General features: G+C 37.2%; 1 protein-coding gene across 1 annotated transcript; it reads left to right on the plus strand.

The window, feature by feature from the left end:
- Positions 1 to 6802: 6802 nt before the first annotated feature.
- PRL (prolactin) lies at positions 6803 to 15017 on the plus strand. The gene is made up of 5 exons (XM_063450496.1): positions 6803 to 6878; positions 8153 to 8334; positions 8973 to 9077; positions 14295 to 14474; positions 14638 to 15017. Exons 1-5 carry the CDS (start codon positions 6848 to 6850, stop codon positions 14827 to 14829), a joined length of 690 nt encoding a protein of 229 aa, XP_063306566.1. The 5' UTR covers positions 6803 to 6847; the 3' UTR covers positions 14830 to 15017.
- The last annotated feature ends 7807 nt before the right edge of the window (positions 15018 to 22824 follow it).

A 22824-nucleotide genomic window follows, 5' to 3' on the forward strand; every position in this document is an offset into this window, starting at 1 on the left:
CTGTTATACAAGGTGTACACTTACTACTTTACATTGTAGCAGAGTGTATTTCTTCAGTGTTGTCATATGAAAAGATATAATAAAATATTTACAAATATGTGAAGGGTGTACTCACTTTTGTGAGATATTGTGTGTGTGTGTGTGTGTGTGTATATATATATATATATATATATATATATATATATATATATATATATATAATACCTTGTATGTATATATATATATATATATATATATAATACATTGTTGGAAGTGATTACATAGTGTCGACATTTCAGTCCACTAGGGACTTTTTTCAAGACCTAGTGGACTGAAACGTCGACACTATGTAATCAACTTTTGAAGCTTGAATAAATGGCACATTTTGGCAACAGTATCGAGTCCTGTGAGTGCACTTCCAACAAGGTATTTTATATTTTGAGGTCGGAGTGGCACCTAGGCAATAAACAAGACTGGGAGCAGGAGTGCGGGACCCAGTGTGAATATGCATGCACACACATACCAAAAGAGTTGTGGTGGGGGAAAAGTGTTGATGAAAACCCCTTCCACGTGAAGTAATTAGATAGGTAATACTATCTTACTTCCACTTACTTCATTTGGAAGGGTTTTTATCTACACTTTTTTTCCCACCACAACTCTTTTGGTATGTACTTTACAAGTAATGCCAAGCAAGCCAGTAACCAACCTCATGCTGATGAGTTGCATTAACAATGAAACAGCTGTTCATTTGTGGTTCATTGGTTTTTCTCCTCTTCCTGAGTTGTGTTTCAAAGTTGTTGTATACAGCAGACACATACTCCAAGGAATCCATGTATAAAGTGGAATTGAGGCAAAAATGTGGTTCTTTGTTGAGTTCATTTACATATGCCTACCCAGAATCCCTTGCACTAGTAAGAGCACTGTTAAAGTGAGATTTCTGTGGGAAAAGCAAGTCTTATGACTTGACTGGTGTGTGTATTTTTATTTAGCAATGTATTTAAAAAAAAAAAATATATATATATATATATATATGCCATTTATTAAAGTGATGATGGTGACTGGAGCACCCTTTTAAATGTCTCCCTTTTAATGTTTAACTGTTATTGTACATTTTAAAGGTGATCAGGGTCTCAAGGCATCCACAATTAGCATCCCCTCTAAAAGAAAGACAAAGATACAGTTATGTTCCACTTCACATAATTCCAAATTACACTAGTGATTGTGAGCAGTAATAGGCTGGGAACACTCAATTGATGCACTCAATCAATCTGATTTGGTACGGTGTAAGACAGAACATAACTTTGCTTTGGCCATTCCATCTGAGGGGGCTGGTCGGTGAGTGCTAAATTACTTTGATTCACTGTTAAACCATGGTTTCATAATAAGCTGGGGACAGCGCCCGGGCACATCAGGCATGATAATCGCTTTTATGAGTTAGATTAACTGCACTTTTCTCTAACAACTTATTATAAGTAATGTGACACTTTGTTTCCATGGACCAACATCCTAAAATCAGATTTTTATTCAGACCTACACTATGTAGTTTATAATGTTTTACTATGTAATTAGGCCTAAATAGTGAAATTCTGGAAGAAGCATGTTCTCCTCCCCTCAACCCCAATTTGCCCCCACTCTACTCTTCAGCTCCCAGCCTTTCCCCATTATTTCCAGTTGTATCTGTTTTATCCCTATTATATTCTCAATGTATACAGTAAGCAATCACTGTAACGTTGTTGAAGAAGGAAGGTAAAAATTTAAACAGAATACTGCCATTTGTGGAATTTCAATTTTTCTATTAATCATAAAAACTACATATAAATGCAAGTTGCTTACAGCACATTTAAAACTTGAATTTTTATGCAACCGGATCAATGTGCTTGATGCAATTTCTTGGTGGCTTGATTGAAACATTATAAGAGAGTGTGTCCCTTTGCTTCATTACTTTGCTACATTACAATAATAATATAATTTGATTTTCTGCATTTAACAATAATATAGACAACATCCAAAATGCTTGCACTCCTGGTAATAGTAAAGCTCTTGCCCGGTGCTAATCCAGCAAAGAGATGTAAATATTCCAGTAAACGGACAGCACTCAAGGGTCTTTCAGATGAAGTAAAATATAACTTTTAATTCATATTTAGAAACGTTGATGTGTATTTTTTATTTCTAAATATGAATTAAAAGTTATATTTTACTTCATCTGAAAGACCCTGGAGTGCTGTCCATTTACTGGAATATTAACAATAATATATATATATATATAGTAGTATCCAGTTGTACCCAGCACACACACACACATATATATATAGTATCCAGTTGTACCCAGCACACACACTCATAAATTGTCAAAAAATGCCGGGTGCATCTTAGCCATAGCCAAAAACATATAAAATAATCTCAAAAATAAAGGCTTGCACTCACGGTCTGTTGTTAGGATTAAAACACTTCTTCTTTATTCCATATTATTAAAATATAGTTGCTGTCATCTTTGTCGACGTTTCAGCCACATCAGTGGCTTTCATCAGGACCAACTCAGCTCACAAAACGTTTTGTGAGCTGAGTTGGTCCTGATGAAAGCCACTGATGTGGCTGAAACGTCGACAAAGATGACAGCAACTATATTTTAATAATATGGAATAAAGAAGAAGTGTTTTAATCCTAACAACAGACCGTGAGTGCAAGCCTTTATTTTTGAGATTATTTTATATATATATATATATATATATATATATATAATTGTTTGATATAGAAAATCAAATTGATATTGTTATTTAAATTTTTGCTTGCAATAAATAATACAAATTAAAATAAAAATACATTATTTTCAATTTGTCCTTTGAACATATAAATTGGGTAAAACCGCACACATTTTAAACAATTTCAATCAGCACGCATGCTTTAATTAGTCTTCTTTCTTAATGTTCAGTGTGTTATTAGTAGGTAAAAAAATTCATTAAATGTATTTGATGATTAAACAGGTCCAAGGAGATGATAGATTAATCTATCTTAATGGAAAATGTTATCACAGATGGTTTAGTATATAACAAGAGCTGTTAAAACCATCATTCTGAAAACCTGACCCAAGAACACATTGTACTTTCTACTAATTGAGAAGTGATTGGCCTTTTGACTCCCACCGTTTCACAGTGATTGGTAATGTTTCAAGCATCATAACCACATACACTGCATCATTTGGTAATGAATTATTTTATCTTCTCATTTTAATATATTCCGAAATGTCATAAATGACTCCATTTTATTACTGTAATTACATTTCTTTTACACCTGTAACTAGAATATATGGTAAAACAAATTGAAGAGAAAATCAGATATTTCATCAAGGAATCTACATAATAAAGACAAAAAAATGACAACCGCAAAATCTTTTTTATTTTACGTATATAAACCAACATTGAATAGTATGTAGTCTGTCCACAGCAATATTACTTTTTGATTTACTTTTGTAGAAAACAATTTAGATTGGCTTCATGCTGGCTATTGATAGTACTATGTTAAATCTTATAGTGTCATATAGACCAATGGAATCAGGAAACCAGCTAGGAATAGATAAATAACAAACAGAGATTACAGGATTCATTGTTTCCAAAGGGACACAATTGATAGCCCCTTTCCCAGCTGCATTAAACTGAATGTGTGGCAGGGGGATCAATAATAAATAGAATATATGGGAGCGTTCTAAGAAGATGCAGGAAATAAACCCCTGTATCACTACTAAAAGACTATCCTAGACAATCTAATCAGATTGATCCTATCATTCACCTGACATGAAATCTCAGAACATCTGGGCTATGCTTCAGGTCAGCTGCAAGTGAGAGTTAATGGGTTCTTGCATTTAGTGGCTGAGATGGCTTGTCAGCTTGCATTGTTGAAATTATCTCATGCAAAGTTAGTGCAACTTGACCTTTTATATAGACGTATAGAACTTGAAAACTACCAAACATATCGCAACTGCAAATAAAGTTGTATGCTAGAAAAAGTAAGTATTATAATAATAATAATAATTTTCAGTTGGGCGGCATAAGCGGCATTATAAACATGTACATTGCCTTGTGTGTTAATAGATGGACACTAATGCAGTGAGACGTTTGTTGGTGATGAATTCTAGCTGGAGCAGATATTTTTGCCAAAATCATCCTGCAAAAAAAATTAAAATTAGTATTTATTTCAGTAGTATTGCAATGCCAGCACTCCACCAGTAAAAAGGTTTTCCCACAAACCCCCAAAACACCATATTCGTGGTCTCACATACTCGTACTTGAGATTTACAAAGAACAATATGAAACTCAAATAAATTCTGAATAATTACATTATAATACAGCTGGAAAAAAACAACAATTTGTATCTCCTTCATATGTTTATTGCAGATATACACTGATCAGCCACAACATTAAAATAACCTGCAAAATATCATGTAGATCCCCCTCAACCTGCAAAACAGCTCTGGTGCATCAAGGCATGAGCTCCATAAGACCTCTGAACATGTTACATAGTTACATAGTTACATAGCTGAAAAGAGACTTGCGTCCATCAAGTTCAGCCTTCCTCACATTTGTTTTTTGCTGTTGATCTGGCCTATGACCCCAGAACGTGCGTGCATGTCCTTTGCTTGATGTCACACGCACGTTGACATTGTCAATACCGTGGGCGGACGTGGGGCTACAAATTGGTATGGATCCGCAGCGGCCGGCGTCATTCAGCATGCCGCAGAAGCCAGATACACCAGCACATGGCTGCCGACCAGCATCTTCACCAATGCCAGGAAGGTAGTTATCCTCACGGATACCACAAGGTGAGGATGAATATGTGACATCTATATTGTGGTGGTGGGGGGGGTGATTTGGGAGAAAATGTATATTATTTACTTTAAAGTTGGACAAAAGCTTTATGCCCCGCCCTTACCTCTGGCCTGGAAGGAGGGGACATATCATTGCAACGCCTCGTGGTCCAATGGTGGCGCGTGCACTTCAGCCTGCAGCTTCTCTGGCTGAAGCCTGATTTTGAACATTTCTTCCTGAGAGCACAGCACTGTCACAGAGTCGCCATGGACCTGCCTTTCATGGGAGGATCACAGCCTCCTGTGTCCTCCTCCTGCCCTGCAATCTCCTTGGTCCTACCTCCCTCCCTCTCCCTTAACAAACTGCCAGGAGACCGGTGAGGGAGATCTTTGACCAAATGATTTTGTGGGCCTTACATGGCCCGTGGGCCGGACGTTCCCCACCCCTGGTGTAGCAGTATAATCGGGTGAAAGCTTTCACGGGCCGGCAATAAATTCTTGCGGCCACTGGTCTAGCCATCACTATTTGGCCCTAATCAAAATCACTCAGATCTTTTCACTTGCCCATTTTTTTCTGCTTCAAACACATGTCATTTTAGAACTGACTATTCACTTGCTGCCTAATATATCCCAACCCTTGACAGGTGCCATTGCAATGTTATAATCAATGTTATTATTCACTTGACCTGTCAGTGGTTTTAATGTTATGGCTGATCAGAGTAAATTTATACTTTCAAGGCTACTTAAAGACACCTATCTAGTAATAAAATAATTTAGAAACAACATACGGCTAAATGTTAATATATTGATATTAAAGGCAACTTTGCCTACTTTCCTGTATAAATATATGCTATTTTAGATTTTGCAATATATATATATATATATATATTTTTTTTTTGTTTTTTTGTTTTTTTTTTAAACAATCTTTATAAGCATTAAATAGAAAGAATATGAAAAAGTATTAGCATATCTCAATCAAATAAGAAAGGATTGATATATTGTTCTCACAGTCCGTGCCAGATGGTTTATGAACGGTAAAATTAGTGTGCAGAACAGGAATGAGGAGGCCTTAATGGTATGCCTATGAATTATGGTAAAGGTCCTTTGAGTAGTTTATCCCAATTCATCCAGATTTTGCAGAATTTAGAGTCTGTAAATTTGCAAGTGAAGTTGACTGAGTTTTATTTTAGGAACATTATGATTTCGTCATGCAACATTTAAAGTTGCAATTTTAATGATATATATTATAAACAAGGTATTTAATACATTAACAGGGAATTCATTATTTATTCTAACTGTGTGTTAAACTTTTGTATAAGTTGTATTCTCACTCACATTAGATTAAAATTGTAATAAAATTGGTAAAAATACATATTCACATTCTTATTTCAAAATCTCATTTATCTTTCAAATGTTTTTAAATTTACACTTTGCAATTTTTTTTTATATGCACAATCAATTGCTATTATAAAAGTTACAAATTTTGAAATTCTAGTTACATAAATATATACATAATGACATAGGTCAAACATTGATAGGTATTTATAGGTTCACTTAGGGATCTATTTAGTCAACAGTGATTTCTTGATATTTTAGAAATGAAAGGCAGCATTTAGAAATAGGTAGCTGTATTGATTAAAGTCGATTATTCAGCTTTTAAATAAAATATATATTGCTTTTAATTTTACAATTGGGTGAATGTACCCATTAGGGCTTAAAATATCCCCTGTTGGGATCACATGCAAGCTATATTATTAGGCACAGCAAATATTATCTGTTATACAGATATAGAAGTACATAGGAAATATATATATATATATACATGCAGGTCTAGTATGGTACTACCTTAATCAAAATTGTTTCCTTCTTTCAATTAATTTAAAACATTATTTCTTACAACGCACTTGTGAATATGAATGAAAAACTCGCACTATGTGATGTTTGTGATTATAAATGTAGAAGATGTATTTATTCAACGTAGATGCCTAAGAGTATAAAAACTGCCAGCATCAAAGCGTGAAAGAAGTCAACTAGAGTAGAGCTGTCCTCTGGTGACTGACTTTGCCAATAATGACAAACATGATGAGCCCAATAGTGAAAGGTAATTTGTGTGGACATTTATATTCATAAATATATAATATGTATTTTCGATATGAAAAAATTTGGGCTATAATGTATACTTCTATTTAAGCTTTTACCTTTATGATAAAACAGATAAATGCTTTATTTCACTTTAAAAGTGTTATTTTTCTATATTCTAGAGAGATGAACATTATGCATTAACATTGAGATCCAAAATATAATCAACTTGTAGCATTCCAGGAATTTAGTGTATTACATGGATAATGCACAATTAATGAGCAGAATATTCTAATTTCCATTTGATTTTGATGACTGTGAGATAAAATGGCCATAATCTGGTCATCTGGGCATTTAGCAGTTCCATTCAAGTCATGGGAGACAAAATACCTTTTGTATACAGTTATTGTGTAAGTGATGTTGGAGGGCTCCCTAATTTGTTTTCAATTTCTTGCTATTGTCTGAGCAGAAATAATAATGTGACATGGAATTATAGTAATAATTGCTTTGGTTGTATGTGGATGGAACAGAGTTAAAAGTAGGAATATAAGATAGGTAGGAATCAATATCTTGGATTTATAAATAATGCAATGGATAAACATGACCACAAGATATGTTCTGCCATATCCACATTTGTGAGGCAGCATGATGAGTATGCCTGTGGTATAATTTTATTATTATGATCAGTGGTTAAGTATAATTTGTTTACAATTCTATTTGTATTGCTTGAGTTTTGGTGGGACTGTTTGTTTCAAGAAATGAAGTAAATAAAAGAGTTTTCCGGTGTCATGCCTACTTTGCCCTTAACAAACTTAATCTGATCTGAATAGGTTCTCTGACAATACATTTTCTTGTAGAACTCCTACTCCCATCACAATAATTACACATTTGCAAATAAGTTTTAATAAATATTAGATATATTACAATGTATGAATAGACTAGATGGGTCGAATGGTTCATATCTGCCGTCACATTCTATGTTTGTATGTCTCTATGTAGTTGTATAGGATTTTTATGTTGAGTTACATGAGACATTAACTGCTGCAACACCCATCACTTTAAATGTTGCCATTTTTTTTCAGATCACTTTCTTCCTTTCTTGACAGTCTGACAGCTGCCGCTCCAATTATTACCTAACTCACCTGTCGTGTGTGTGTGTGTGTGTGTGTGTGTGTGTGTGTGTATGTGTGTGATCTATCTTTCTAGAAATGTGTAAAGTTATACATTTCTTGTGGTCTTTTTCTGCCTTGTTATGATTTTACCCTGTTGTTGACTCATTTCTTTATTTTTTTTAAGGTGTAATGGTTGTTATGATAGCTGGGTCCCATTTATTACTGGAAAGAAACTGGGTAGCTTCCCATCCAATTTGTGCAAGAGATGGTACCAACTGCCTAATGACTACAGGAGAACTCTTTGACCGTGCTGTTGGCCTCTCACATTATATTCATACACTATCTGCTGAAATGTTCAAAGATTTTGTAAGTATATCAAAGATAATATAGTCAAAAACTATTCTATTTATTCTATATATCATTCTTATCAAATTTGAGTCACTAATAACAACTCTCAGTTTTAAAAATGTACTTTAAATACACATTCTGAAGCTAAAAGCATGGCTAAATCTACTTGCTCAAACTATTATATCACCCATGTTTATTGCCCCATTTTTAGATATCTGCAACACCATTGCTTTTTGCGGACAACCCCAGTCAGTTAATGATGTAAAATTATAATGTACCAACTATTCATCATTGATGTTTACACCTTTTCGTGGTTTTACCTTTACATTTTTAACTCTAGTTTTTCACACAATGTTGCTGTGTTACTATGCCTACATATTCTTATCTAGTCTAACCTTTCCTCGTTTCTCATATATGTTCCAACCCTTGACCCCATTAGCTCCACCTTCCAGTTGTTCCTTTTATTTCTGTATCTCCTTATATTCGATTGCTTTTAACCAATCTCTTACAAATCTCCTGTTAGCCTTTCTCTTTTTCATCCTATTCACATACACAGTTCCACTATTCTACTTCTAAACGGACAGGAGTTTAACATCTTAAGTATGCAACATGAAACAATTCTATAAACAATGTATAAATATAATGTTCTTTGGTAGGATGAACAGTTTGCTCCAAGTCGAAGGTTCCCAAAATCTGTAATGAGATGTCACACCGCTTTATTAAACACACCTGAAGACAAAGAGCAAGCTCAAAAAATTCAAGTAAGTAATTTATATACAATTAAGTAATTAACTAGCAATTATGTCACACAAAATACATAAATATATGTTTTGATCTTAGCTTTCACTGACATTTAAATCTGAAACACAATGGAATGTTTCAATAATGATAAAAAATTACCAATGAGCAAGGATTATAAAAATGTAAAGTTATAAAACACAATCTTTGTCAGTCTCTCCTTCACTTAAAGGAACACTATGGGCCCCATTCTGGTGCAGCATTCTGAAAAACATTTATTTATTTTGTGCAAAAAAACTAAAAATCATACATTTTGAAATAGGACCCTTAAAGAACAGATTGTTATGACCAGAAACACCATCATTATCCCTTAATGGATTAAAATACAGTTTTACCAAATAAATACATACATTGCAATGTGAATGTAGATAAATATAATTTAGCATATTATACTACATGTTTTACTACTTTTGTAGCATCAGCATGTAGGAGAGTTACACTAAAAGTGTAAGCAAGTGTGAGTTGTCTAATCATTTAGCAACGGTTTTATTATCTGGCTGCAAGCCACATTTAGAAAAGCAGAATCCATAAAGTGAGCTGTGTATAACATTTTATAGCTTATTGACAGGAGCATTAGAGTTTAGAAGCAGATTACAATACCTATTAGTGCCAAGCATAAAACATTTGAAATGTTCAGTCGACATTGCTACCTCAATGAGTCAAAACAATGACAGTCTCTTTTTTAACCCCTTGAGGACAGAGTCAATAGTGCACGTTCTGATCAAAACAAAACGTAAACAAAAACTGGAATCTGCGCTATATGTCTGTTTACCTGTAGTTCCCCTCTTTCATATTATATGCACCCACACTTATTATATATCATTTTGTTCAGGAGAAACAGGGTTTTAATTTATCATTAACTATTCATATATGGAACATAATTGATTATGAATAAAATTTAAAAAAAAAAGTGAGAAAATAAGATTTTTTTAAAAATTTGTATTTCCGTCTGACATTTTAGCTGTGAATGTCATAATACTGTTAGGTTTTACTGCAACAAAATGCACATATTTGTAATCAGTGATGTCTCAGGAGTACAACAGAACCCCCCATTAACAGGTTTTATGGTGTTTTGGAAAGTTACAGGGTCAAATATAGAACGTTCCATTTTCAAATTGAAATTTGCCAGATTAGTAATGTTACCTTTGAGACGGTGTGGTAGCCCAGGAATGAGAATTACCCCCATAATGGCATACCATTTGAAAAAGTAGACAACCAAAGGTATGGTAAGTGGGGTATGTTTAGTCTTTTTTAGTAGCCACTTAGTCACAAACACTGGCCAAAGTTAGCGTTCATATTTGTTTTTGTGTGAAAAAAGCAAAAAAACTAATATTTGGCCAGTGTTTGTGACTAAGTGGCTTTTAAGAAAGACTGGACATACCCCACTTGCAATACCTTGGGTTGTCTACTTTTGCAAATGGTATGCCATCATGGGGGTAATTCTCATTCCTGGGCTACCATACACTCTCAAAGGCAACATAACCAATCTAGCAAATTTCAATGTCAAAAAAATGAAATGCAAGCCTTATATGTGGCTCTCTAACTTTCCGAAACACCATGAAACCTGTACATGGGGGGTACTTTTATTCTCGGGAGACTTCACTAAACACAAATATTATTGTTTTAAAACATATTACAACAATAATATAGTCCATAAAAGTGCCATTCGTTTGTAAAAAAAAATGCAAAAAAGTCACTTTTACTTAGAATATCATCGTTGTAATACAATTTACCAGTTTGAAACACTAATATTTGAGTTCAGCAAAGTCTCCCGAGTAAAACAGTACCCCCCATGTACAGGTTTTATGGTGTCTTGGAGAGTTACAGGGTCAAATATAGTGCTTGCGAATTAAATTCTCTGCACTTTCTCCCTGTGTTGTCAGGCAGGTCAATCAAATTTTATTTAATCAAATCACCTAATTATGTTAAAAGATTACTTAAATATACATATAGAATTTTAATATATATGCATTTATAGGTATTTAAATTCTACATGTATACTAATGTAATCTTTTATGTAATTATATGTATTTATATATATATATATATATATATATATATATATATATATATATATATTTGCGGTTATTTGCATTTTATATATAGAAAGATATATATAGAATGCCATTCTAAGTGTATTTTGTTACCTATATATATATATATATATATTAATAACAAAATATAGTTAGAATGAAATTACATATGAATATATAATTTATATAAAATTTTGTTTCAATATTTTATTAATTTTATTATTTTATTTATTTATTATTGTAATTATACGTATTTATATATATAATATATGTGTATATATCTATTATATATATAATATATGTATATTATATATATGTAACGTCATTCTAAGTGTATTTTAATACTAATATATATACTTATATTAGTATTAAAATACACTATGTATGACGTTAAATATATATCATATGTATATATATTATGTATATATTTATTTTATTTTACACATGTTTTAATGATTTTTTTTATTACTTCCCACCAGCAGGGGGACTGTCTGATATTTCAGAAAGTCCCCCTGCTGGCAGATCCACAGCCAGCTATAGGGGGCCATGTGATCGCTCTTTGAGAGCGATCACATGGCCCCCGGGGGCTTCTTTTGCCGTGGGGGGGGCTGCCTCGGCTGTGAGACAGTCCTCCCGAGGTGGAGCGCCGTGAAGGTAAGTATCCCGGGTGCTCCAGGGCTCAAAGCCGTTATGGCGTTCTATGCTGCCGCAACGGCTTTAAAGCCCACTTAAAGCGGGACGGCATAGAACGCCGTAACGGCGTTAAGGGGTTAAAAGATAAAACATTATATTTGATGGAGAGATATAGTCAATTTTCTGTTTTTTTGAAAAGAAAAAAATACATCACAGCTTTTTTAAACAAAAAAAGGAGAATTTTTTATTTATTTTTTTAAATTACATGGATGACAATACTGTTATATAATACTATTATATTTTCATTATTAGTAGTAGTAGTTTTATGCTCTACAGAAGAATACTAACCATTAAATAACAGACACCATGTGTGCATAAACCTTGTTAAAATAAAGTACGATAGTAGATTAGTTGCTGTACTCTTTGAAAAGTTTAGCGAAACGTGGCAAAGAAACAATAAGAATAGAATTATGGAAATGTATATTAGGATGAAAGGGTGTGATATTTTTTATCACTTTCTCTTCCTTTGTATTTATTTTTTTATTAGAAAAATAGACAGGACTAACCAAGAACAAAGTGTTACAGATAGAAACTTGACATAAAATATGTCCAATTCTTGTCATATAATGCCTCAATGTAATATTTTGGATAAGATTTTTAAGTGATTTAATATTTTGAATGCAGTTTACAAACAATTGATTTAATATTTTGAAAAAAAAAATAGATAGTCATAAATATATTTTTTATATATGTTATATTTTGTGATATTTTAATCATTTGAAAAGTTTTTCCCAGAAGCTGGGCCTGACTTTCATGCCATACAGACGGGGTTTGTGAGAGCACCCGACTGATTTTTATAGTTTGGCTGCAGTGGATATTTACCACTTTTCAGACCAGCTAGACTCTTTGTGCTTGATTTTCTGTGATACCAAAGAATTCCAGCTCTTTAACATTGCAGCCTGGTGCACTGTGGTAGTGAGAGGCGTCCAATCCCCCAGTCTGGAGCAGCCTGTGCTTTTGTGGCTTAAAAATTGTGCCCAGTGTCCTTCCTCTGGACAGGTGGCGGTGTCTTGCTGATTATTCAATAAGGTTCAAGGATGCAGGATATGACACCAATTGAGTGGGTAAAATAAAAGTTTATTTATTAAGGACAAAACAGAATCATCCTGAGAAAATACAAGTCTTTAAGGATAATGCAGTATAGTCTTTCTAATTGCAAGAATTTTACAAGAATAAAGTAATACATCAACGATTCATTTATTGTAAAATTGCATCCAGGCCCACCACAGCTGGGAAGCCCCATTCCTACACAATGCATCTACTCGTAGGTGAGGCTTCTGGCAAGGCTCAAAACGGGTCTTCCGAATCGTTGTGGGCCTAGATGTAGTTTAACAATAAATTACCCTATTTTGTTATTTTGTGTCACTTTGCAGAATGTATTACTGTCTCTTGCTATCCTTTTGTGCTGACACTCCTACTCCAGTGGCTTTATGCTCAAGTATTTAAGCTTATTATTGCCCATGTATACATTATATTTCCTTAAAAATGGGTACTGTCTTTCCATGCAACTATTAAGTACATTGCTTCTAATTGAGAATTGTATATGTTGTGTATTTGAACTATCAATCTGCTCAATTAAAGAAAGATTGACAAAACAACATACGGTAGTTAATAAAACATATACATTATTTGAAAGTTATCCAAATATATTAAATCATTTTAAAAGCTTATCGAAAAATATCAAATCAAGGCCTGCCTAAGCCCTACAGTAAAGGAAAAGATTGTACAGCAAATGCTGATGCCAATCATTGATTCTGGGGATGTAGTATATGCACAGGCACCACAATCCCACATTAATAAACTCAATACATTGTATAACTCGTTCTGCCGATTTGCGCTACTATGTAATTACAGGACCCACCATTGTGACATTCTAAAAGAACTAAACTGTTTGTCGCTGGAATCCAGACGCACCCTTCATCTTACCAGCCTTGTGTTTAAGAGCTTTTCTGGGAAGCTCCCACCCTACCTGAACAGAATGCTCTCCCCGGCTGTTCCCACCTCCTATAACCTCCGATCCAGTACCAGCACTTTATTTAGTCTACCTCAATACAAAAAGAAAGCAGCTCGATCCTCCTTCTCCTACAGAGCACCGCAATTATGGAACGACCTCCCGCACACTTTGAAATCTTCCCTAAGCTAAAGTCCTTTAAGAGATCCCTCTCTATTGTGTAATATTATTGTTTTTGTATTTTATTGTATCCTATTGTAACAATGCAATGTTTTGTGGAGCCAGGACATACTTGAAAACGAGAGAAATCTCAATGTATCTTTCCTGGTAAAATATTTTATAAATAAATAAATAATCTAACATCTGCAATACACATGGTAGGCATTTAAACATATAGACTACACTAGTAGCAGGGAATCATGATAAACTTCACATACGGTGATATTGTCACTTTGATTCACTGAAACGTATGCTTATAATATTCTTTTCTTTTTACATAAAAGCATGAACACTTGCTAAACTTAGTGATGAGGGTTCTGAGATCCTGGAATGATCCACTACTCCACATGGTTTCTGAAGTGCAAGGTATCCGAGAAGCACCAGACACAATATTATTGAAAGCTGTACAAGTCGAAGAGCAAACCAAACAGCTCTTAGAAGGAATGGAACAGATTATTGGAAGGGTAAGAATTTTACATTTCAATTGCCATCACTCTACATTCTATTAGATATGTGAAGAGATTTCAGGAAAAGTAATATTCACCTGAATGTATTTCTCGAACAAAGCTTCTATGCTTATATTAATTAGAACAAGTAATGTAACACACTCTGTTCCTGTGTTCTCAGATTCATCCAGGTGATGTAGAGAATGAACTTGATTCACTGTGGTCTGGCCCTCCAATCTCAAACTCAGCTGATGAGAATTCTCGTCTCTTTGAATTTTACAACTTGCTTCATTGCCTTCGTCGGGATTCACACAAGATTGATAACTACTTAAACCTTCTGAAATGTCGCCTTTTCCATGACAATAATTGTTAAGCTTCTTTTCTATTCTACATGCATTGCTTGATCACTAGGAAACGAAGGATGTCTTCTTATTTAGCAATGAAATTAAATCAGATATGTTGCTATATATAAATGAAGCTTCAGGTTAGCAATTTAAAACCATAGCAACTTTTAACTAAAATTGTTAAATAACACTGTCACTAACACTTTTAGAATGTATTGCCAATAACAATAAAATCACAAAAAACGTTTCTCAATCTCATATATTCTTCTCAATACAAAATATTTAACTAATTATTTTAACGACATATCTGCAATCCATATTTATTTAAAAAAAAGAGTATCTCAAATAGAGTAAAATAATTAGTTAAAAAAGAGTATCTCAAATAGAGTAAGCATTTATCACACTCCTATAAATAGTGGATATGTGTAATATTAGATGCAATTGCTATTAATTCCTTAAACAGTACCCTTCAGTTAATCACAGTCGAAAATAAAATAATATACCTGTAACACAAAAACAAAGGCTTCTATAGTTAAATTTACTTTAAGAGTACTTTCATTCTTAGACAAAGTGTATGATAACGTATCAGTTAATCTCAATTGACACAGAAATTACTTTTGAAAAATACTTTTGCAAGAAATGTCAAGTTAGAATATTTTCAAAACAAAAATATTTAAATACTTTTATCCTTTAGTGTATAGAGCAATTAAATTATATAAACAAAGCACCATAGCGAGTTGATATCTCACATAAGTACTTAGACCTTGAGTTAATATTGTTGGATAAGCTTTTCAAATATTTTTGGTAAATCGTAAAAAAATAGAAACATAGAAACATAGAAACATAGAATGTGACGGCAGATAAGAACCATTCGGCCCATCTAGTCTGCCCAGTTTTCTAAATACTTTCATTAGTCCCTGGCCTTATCTTATAGTTAGGATAGCCTTATGCCTATCCCACGCATGCTTAAACTCCTTTACTGTGTTAACCTCTACCACTTCAGCTGGAAGGCTATTCCATGCATCCACTACCCTCTCAGTAAAGTAATACTTCCTGATATTATTTTTAAACCGTTGTCCCTCTAATGTAAGACTATGTCCTCTTGTTGTGGTAGTTTTTCTTCGTTTAAATATAGTCTCCTCCTTTACTGTGTTGATTCCCTTTATGTATTTAAATGTTTCTATCATATCCCCCCTGTCTCGTCTTTCCTCCAAGCTATACATGTTAAGATCCTTTAACCTTTCCTGGTAAGTTTTATCCTGCAATCCATGAACCAGTTTAGTAGCCCTTCTTTGAACTCTCTCTAAGGTATCAATATCCTTCTGGAGATAGGGTCTCCAGTACTGTGTACAGTACCCCAAGTGAGGTCTCACCAGTGTTCTGTACAATGGCATGAGCACTTCCCTCTTTCTACTGCTAATACCTCTCCCTATACAACCCAGCATTCTGCTAGCATTTCCTGCTGCTCTATTACATTGTCTGCCTACCTTTAAGTCATCAGAAATAATCACCCCTAAATCCCTTTCCTCAGATGTTGAGGTTAGGACTCTATCAAATATTCTGTACTCTGCCCTTGAGTTTTTACGTCCAAGATGCATTATCTTGCACTTATCCACATTAAATGTCAGTTGCCACAACTCTGACCATTTTTCTAGTTTACCTAAATCATTTTCCATTTGGCTTATCCCTCCTTGAACATCAACCCTGTTACATATCTTAGTATCATCAGCAAAAAGACACACCTTACCATCAAGACCTTCTGCAATATCACTAATAAAAATATTAAAGAGAATGGGTCCAAGTACAGATCCCTGAGGTACCCCACTGGTGACAAGCCCAAGCTTTGAATATACTCCATTGACTACAACCCTCTGTTGCCTGTCACTCAACCACTGCCTTACCCATTCAACAATATTGGAATCCAAACTCAAAGATTGTAGTTTATTGATAAGCCTTCAATGTGCAACAGTGTCAAAAGCCTTACTGAAATCTAGGTAAGCAATGTCTACTGCACCACCCTGATCTATAATTTTAGTTACCCAATCAAAAAAATCAATAAGATTAGTTTGGCATGATCTCCCTGAAGTAAACCCATGTTGTCTCTGATCTTGAAATCCATGTGTTTTTAGATGTTCAACAATCCTATCCTTTAACATGGTTTCCATCACTTTCCCCACTACTGAAGTAAGGCTTACTGGCCTATAGTTGCCCGACTCCTCCCTATTACCTTTCTTGTGAATGGGCACAACATTCGCTAACTTCCAATCTTCTGGGACTACTCCTGTTATCAATGATTGGTTAAATAAATCTGTTAATGGCTTTGCTAGTACACCACTAAGCTCTTTTAATAGCTTTGGGTGTATTCCATCAGGTCCCATTGACTTATTTGTCTTTACTTTTGACAGTTGAAATAGAACCTCTTCCTCTGTAAACTCGTAAAACTCGTGTAATAAATGACTAATTTATCCTTTTTCTTAACTGAGGTCCCTTTCCTTCATTTTCATCTGTAAATACCGAACAAAAATATTCATTGAGGCAGTCAGCTAGACCTTTATCCTCCTCTACATACCTTCCTTCTTTTGTTTTTAATCTAACTAATCCTTGTTTTACTTTTCTTTTCTCATTTATGTATCTAAAAAAAGTTTTGTCTCCCTTTTTTACTGACTGTGCTATTTTCTCTTCTGTGTGTGATTTGGAAGCTCTTATAACTTGCTTAGCCTCTTTCTGCCTAATCTTATAGGTCATTCTGTCTTCCTCACTCTGGTTTTTTTTTATAATTACTAAATGCTAACTTTTTGTTTTTTACTATTTTGGCCACATCTGCGGAGTACCTGTCAGGATCGGGACAGGGATCCAACACGCAGAGTACAAACAGTAGCCAGATACGTATACCGGACCTTAGAATGGCCGGACTAACGTAAGTAGTACAGTATAGAATGGTCAAAGACAAGCCGAGGTCGAGGGTAACAGAAGACAGGTAAGCGAGAGACAAGCCGAATCAAGGGTAACAGAGATAAGCAGAGTAAGGTAAACAAGCCGGGTCAAAACCAAAAGGGATAATAGAATACACAAGCACTGAGTGACTAGAACAAGCTAGAACCACGACAGGGCAATGAGCTAATGAACGAAGCTCTGTTAAATACCCTGTTCAGAGCAGTAGCCACGCCTCCGAGGCATCCTGATTGGTCCTGCAGCAATTGAGTGACAGGTCGTTCCGGAGGAGTGTCCTGATGACAACTTCCTGCCTAGATGCTGTAAAAGGCAGTCACTCCCTCGCGGCCGGCCTTGCATGACCGGATAGACCTTGGGGAAGGGAGCCATCAGGCCGTCTGGATGGAGGAACAGCTAAGTCTCTACCTCTTTCGGAGGCAGAGACCGCAGGTACCCTGACAGTACCCCCCCTCTCAGATACGCCCACCGGGCGGAATACACCAGGGCGAGAAGGGAATCGAGAGTGAAACGCCCTGCGGAGACGGGGAGCATGCACCTCCTCCTGAGGTACCCAACTTCTCTCCTCAGGACCATAACCCTTCCAATCGACCAGATATTGCAGTTTCCCCCGGGAGATTCGAGAATCAACGATGGAATTGACCTCATACTCCTCCTGACCCTCCACCTGAACTGAGCGGGGAGGGGCGATCGTGGAGGAGAACCTGTTACATATTAATGGTTTTAGCAAGGAAACATGAAATGAATTAGGAATGCGTAAGGCATTAGGCAACGCTAAACGATACGCAACTGGGTTAATTTGAGACAGTACCCTGTAAGGTCCAATATATCGAGGAGCAAACTTCATGGACGGCACCTTTAACCGAATGTTTCTAGTACTTAACCATACTCTATCGCCTGGAACAAACACCGGTGCTGCCCTTCTACGTTTGTCAGCGTGTTTTTTAACCAGCGTAGAATTGTGCAGAAGGATTTGTCAAGTTTGATCCCACAACTCTCTTAAATTGGCAACATGAACATCCACCGACGGTATCCCTTGAGAAGAAGACTCCGAAGGAAGGATGGAAGGATGAAAGCCATAATTCAAGAAAAAAGGGCTAGAATGCGTAGAATCACAAATGAGATTGTTATGTGCAAACTCCGCCCAAGGAATCAAACCGACCCAATCGTCCTGGTGTTCTGAAACGAAACAACGTAAATATTGTTCAACTTTTTGGTTAGTGCGTTCAGCAGCTCCATTGGACTGAGGATGATAGGCAGAGGAGAAATTCAATTTGATGCCTAGTTGGGAGCAGAATGATCTCCAAAAACGGGAAACGAATTGGGAGCCTCTGTCAGAGACAATTTGGGAAGGTATCCCATGCAAACGGAAAATCTCCCTGGCGAATATCTCCGCTAATTCGGGCGAAGATGGGAGTTTAGGTAAGGGAATGAAGTGAGCCATTTTAGTAAATCTGTCTACCACAGTGAGGATGGCAGTCTGCTTTTTAGAGATAGGCAAATCAACAATGAAGTCCATTGCCAGACAGGACCAAGGCTTTTCAGGAACCTCTAAAGGGTGCAGAAATCCGCATGGAAGCGAATGGGGTAGCTTGGTCTTGGTACAAACTTCACATGCCCCGATGAATTCTTTAACATCCTTGCGTAAGTCAGGCCACCAAAAATCTTTAGAGACCAGCGCATAAGTCTTGCGGATGCCAGGATGCCCAGCCACCTTGCTGTTATGGAGACAGCGTAGCACCTCCAGTTGGAGAGCGGCAGGAACGAAGTGTCGATCCCCAGGAGTCTGTTTGGGTGCCAAATGCTGAAACTTCATGATCTCAGAAAGCAATGGAGAGTGAATCCTGAGATTCGTGTTCGCGATGATATTCCCCTTAGGAACTATGGAGGACAGAAGTGGTTCAGTTATAGTGGATGGTTCATATTGACGAGACAAAGCATCGGCTTTAGAGTTCTTAGAACCAGGTCTATACGTAAGTACATAATTAAAGTGAGTGAGGAACAAAGCCCAGCGAGCCTGCCTGGCGGACAAGCGCTTAGCCTCCCCAATATAAGACAAGTTCTTATGATCCGTTAGGATAGTAACAGGGTGTAGTGTCCCTTTCAGTAAATGTCTCCACTCCTTTAAAGCCTTAATGACCGCTAACAGTTCCCTCTCCCCGATGTCATATCTGCTCTCAGGCCCAGAATTTTTTTTAGAGAAGAAACCACAAGGGTGTAACGGTTTATCCACCCCTAACCTTTGAGACAGAACAGCCCCAACTCCTGTCTCAGAAGCATCGACCTCGAGCAAGAAAGGCAGGGTCGTATCAGGATGAACTAGAATGGGAGCTGAGGCAAAAAGTTCCTTGAGAGTCTTAAAAGCACCAAGAGCTTCCTCAGACCAGAACTTAGTATCAGCCCCTTGTTTCGTCATATTGGTAATAGGCGCAATGATAGAGGAGTAACCCTTAATGAAGCGCCTATAGTAGTTGGAAAAACCAATAAACCTTTGGATAGCCTTGAGTCCTTTGGGCAAAGGCCAGTCTAAAATAGATTGGAGTTTACCAGGATCCATTTTAAAACCTTCCCCAGAAATCACGTACCCAAGAAAGTCTACCTGAGACTGATCAAAACTGCACTTCTCCAATTTGCAGTATAGACCATGTTGCAGAAGTTTGTGTAACACCTTTCTGACCTGTCTATGGTGAGTCTCAATCTCCTTAGAGTGTATTAGTATGTCGTCCAGGTAAACAATAACACAATCATGCTGAAACTCCCTAAGTACCTCATTAATCAACTCTTGAAATACTGCAGGAGCATTGCATAGTCCAAATGGCATAACAGTGTATTCGTAATGGCCATACCGGGTATTGAATGCCGTCATCCACTCGTGACCTTGCTGGATTCTCACCAAATTGTAAGCCCCTCTGAGATCTAACTTGGTGAAGATTTTGGAGCCCTTAAGACGATCAAATAACTCGGTAATCAGTGGGATGGGATAGGCATTTCTGACAGTTATCTTATTCAAGCCTCGGTAATCGATACAAGGTCTCAGCGTGCCATCTTTCTTTTTTTTTTTTTTTATTCTTTATTTTGTCAAGGCATATATAAAGGGTACAGAATGAAGAGATGGGAAATGCAGGGGTGTTCCACAGTAATGGGTTGGTACAGAGATATTATCAGTAATTACATTTCCAGGTATTAAATGCCTCATTTTTCATTTTATAGGTCATGTATTATTAACAGGAACGTTATTCAAACAGTATAGATCAACGTAAAGCATGATGTCAGAAACTAGTGTAGTAAACTGGTGAGTGGTAGTTTAGTGTTTGAGCGTCGACGTTAATACCTTGCAAGAGGTGACCCGGTTAGGCTATTGATGTCAGGCAGAGGTATATTGTAACGTCTTGTCGTATGGGGTATGTGTTAAGGGCTTCCGTGGCTGTCTGGGTATGATGAGTGGGTTCCTGGTGGTGTCCTGCCAGGGGTCAGCTGCCTTCGGGGTTCGTACCGGCTGGCCACCTAGGAGGGGTGTAAGGGTGGGTGAGTCAGTGGTGCAGCATGTATGTAGGTGCGAGCCTCTTAGGTAGGTAGTCGGTGAGGGGCAGTGGCAGAGGCCTCTGCCGTTCTTGCATTCCCCTAACCTATGGGGAGACGGGGGGGGGGGGAAATTGAGAAAAGACTGAACGTGTTCGTCTGTTTGTGTGTTGGCTTTAGTGGAATAGCTGGCAGTTTGCGCCAAGAATGTTAAAACATGAAATTAAAACCAAAACCAGATAATTTAAGAAAGAGAGAAGAACATGGAATAGGCATTTGCTACAGTCCGCTTTGTAGGGTGCCACTATAGTGTGGCTCGTTGTAAGATGAATTTTTCCTTTCGCCGCCAGCATTGGGGAGGTGCACTGCAGTAGTGCCATTTACGCTGAGATTAAGTCACTGAGTCCTGATCCTGAGATGGATTACGATTCCGAGCTGGAACAAAGGGTGTCACATTGGGTATGTCCCATTGGTGTTGTGTTGCTGGTCTCGGTGGAGTTCAGGCTCCTCTCGTCAGGTCCAGGGCTGTGAAAAGAGTGGGAGCATCCATTGGGGAAGACGCTGTGTGCGCCTTTCCGTCCTTGAGGACCGTTAGGGTTCGGGACGCAGACCAGCGGTAGGCCACGCCAGCTTCTCGCAACTTAGTTGTGATGGGTTGCATGGTCTTTCTCCAGAGCAATGTTGCCCTGGTGACATCCTGGTAGAATGTTAGCTGGTGTGATTCAAAGTCCATGGGGGCCCTGTCTTGAAACGCCTTCATGAGCTTTTGTTTGTCAGTAAAGGTTTGGCATTTGAGGATAATGTCCCTGGGCTGGCTCGTTGGGGCGCATTGTGGTCTATTGACCCTGTAAACTCCGTCCAGCGGGATTTGTTTTGCTTGTTTGGCGGGTAGGGATGAGGCCATCAGCCGCCTAATAAAGTGTGGCAGTTCCTCCGCGGTCACCGCATCGGAGACTCCGCGGATTTTTATATGCTTGCGCCTACTCCTGTCATCCAGGGTGTCCACTCTGTGTGTCAGGGAGGAGTGCAGAGTTCTCATTTGCTGTACAGTGTCCCCTAAGGCTGCCAGGCCCTGCTTTATATCGATCACGTCTTCCTCTGTGGCTTGTACACGGTCAGTGACCGCTTGCACTTCAGTTTTGACAAGGGCGATGTCAGTGTCAAATAGCAGCTTAATTCTCTCATAAAGGTCTGCAATGTCCTTTTTAGTGGCATGTGCTGGGCTTGGGGACTCGATTGCGACGGCTGTCGCTGTGTCTGGGTACTTTCTGCCGTTCCCGCTCCCCCCTTCAGTCTCCTGTGGCTCTATGGCATCTGGGACGGCTGGGGGTGGTGAGGGTTCTGCTGTTTTAGGCCTGGAGCATTTAAGGAGCGTCCCTATGTCTCTCGCCTCTGACATGGATGCCCCTGTCTGTTTTTGCGTTTTCTGACCCATGGTTGGTGTGTCAGGGTCGTGTTGGTAGGGGTGCAAATACTCACTCCAGTCCGCGAGGAGCTCGGCGTGGTAATTTGCGGCCTTCAGGCTTTCAGACCGGAGCTTCTGCCGGGTCTTGCGG

The sequence above is a fragment of the Pelobates fuscus genome, chromosome 4, assembly GCF_036172605.1.
Source record: "Pelobates fuscus isolate aPelFus1 chromosome 4, aPelFus1.pri, whole genome shotgun sequence".
In the NCBI taxonomy this organism is placed as follows: Eukaryota; Metazoa; Chordata; class Amphibia; order Anura; family Pelobatidae; genus Pelobates; species Pelobates fuscus.

Excerpts from the sequence above, each read along its gene's own strand:
- PRL (XM_063450496.1), top strand. The coding sequence starts at position 6,848 with ATGACAAACATGATGAGCCCAATAGTGAAAG. Across the intron at positions 9,078-14,294 it reads AGCAAGCTCAAAAAATTCAA|CATGAACACTTGCTAAACTT; the intron begins GTAAGTAATTTA and ends TTTACATAAAAG. Across the intron at positions 14,475-14,637 it reads TGGAACAGATTATTGGAAGG|ATTCATCCAGGTGATGTAGA; the intron begins GTAAGAATTTTA and ends CTGTGTTCTCAG.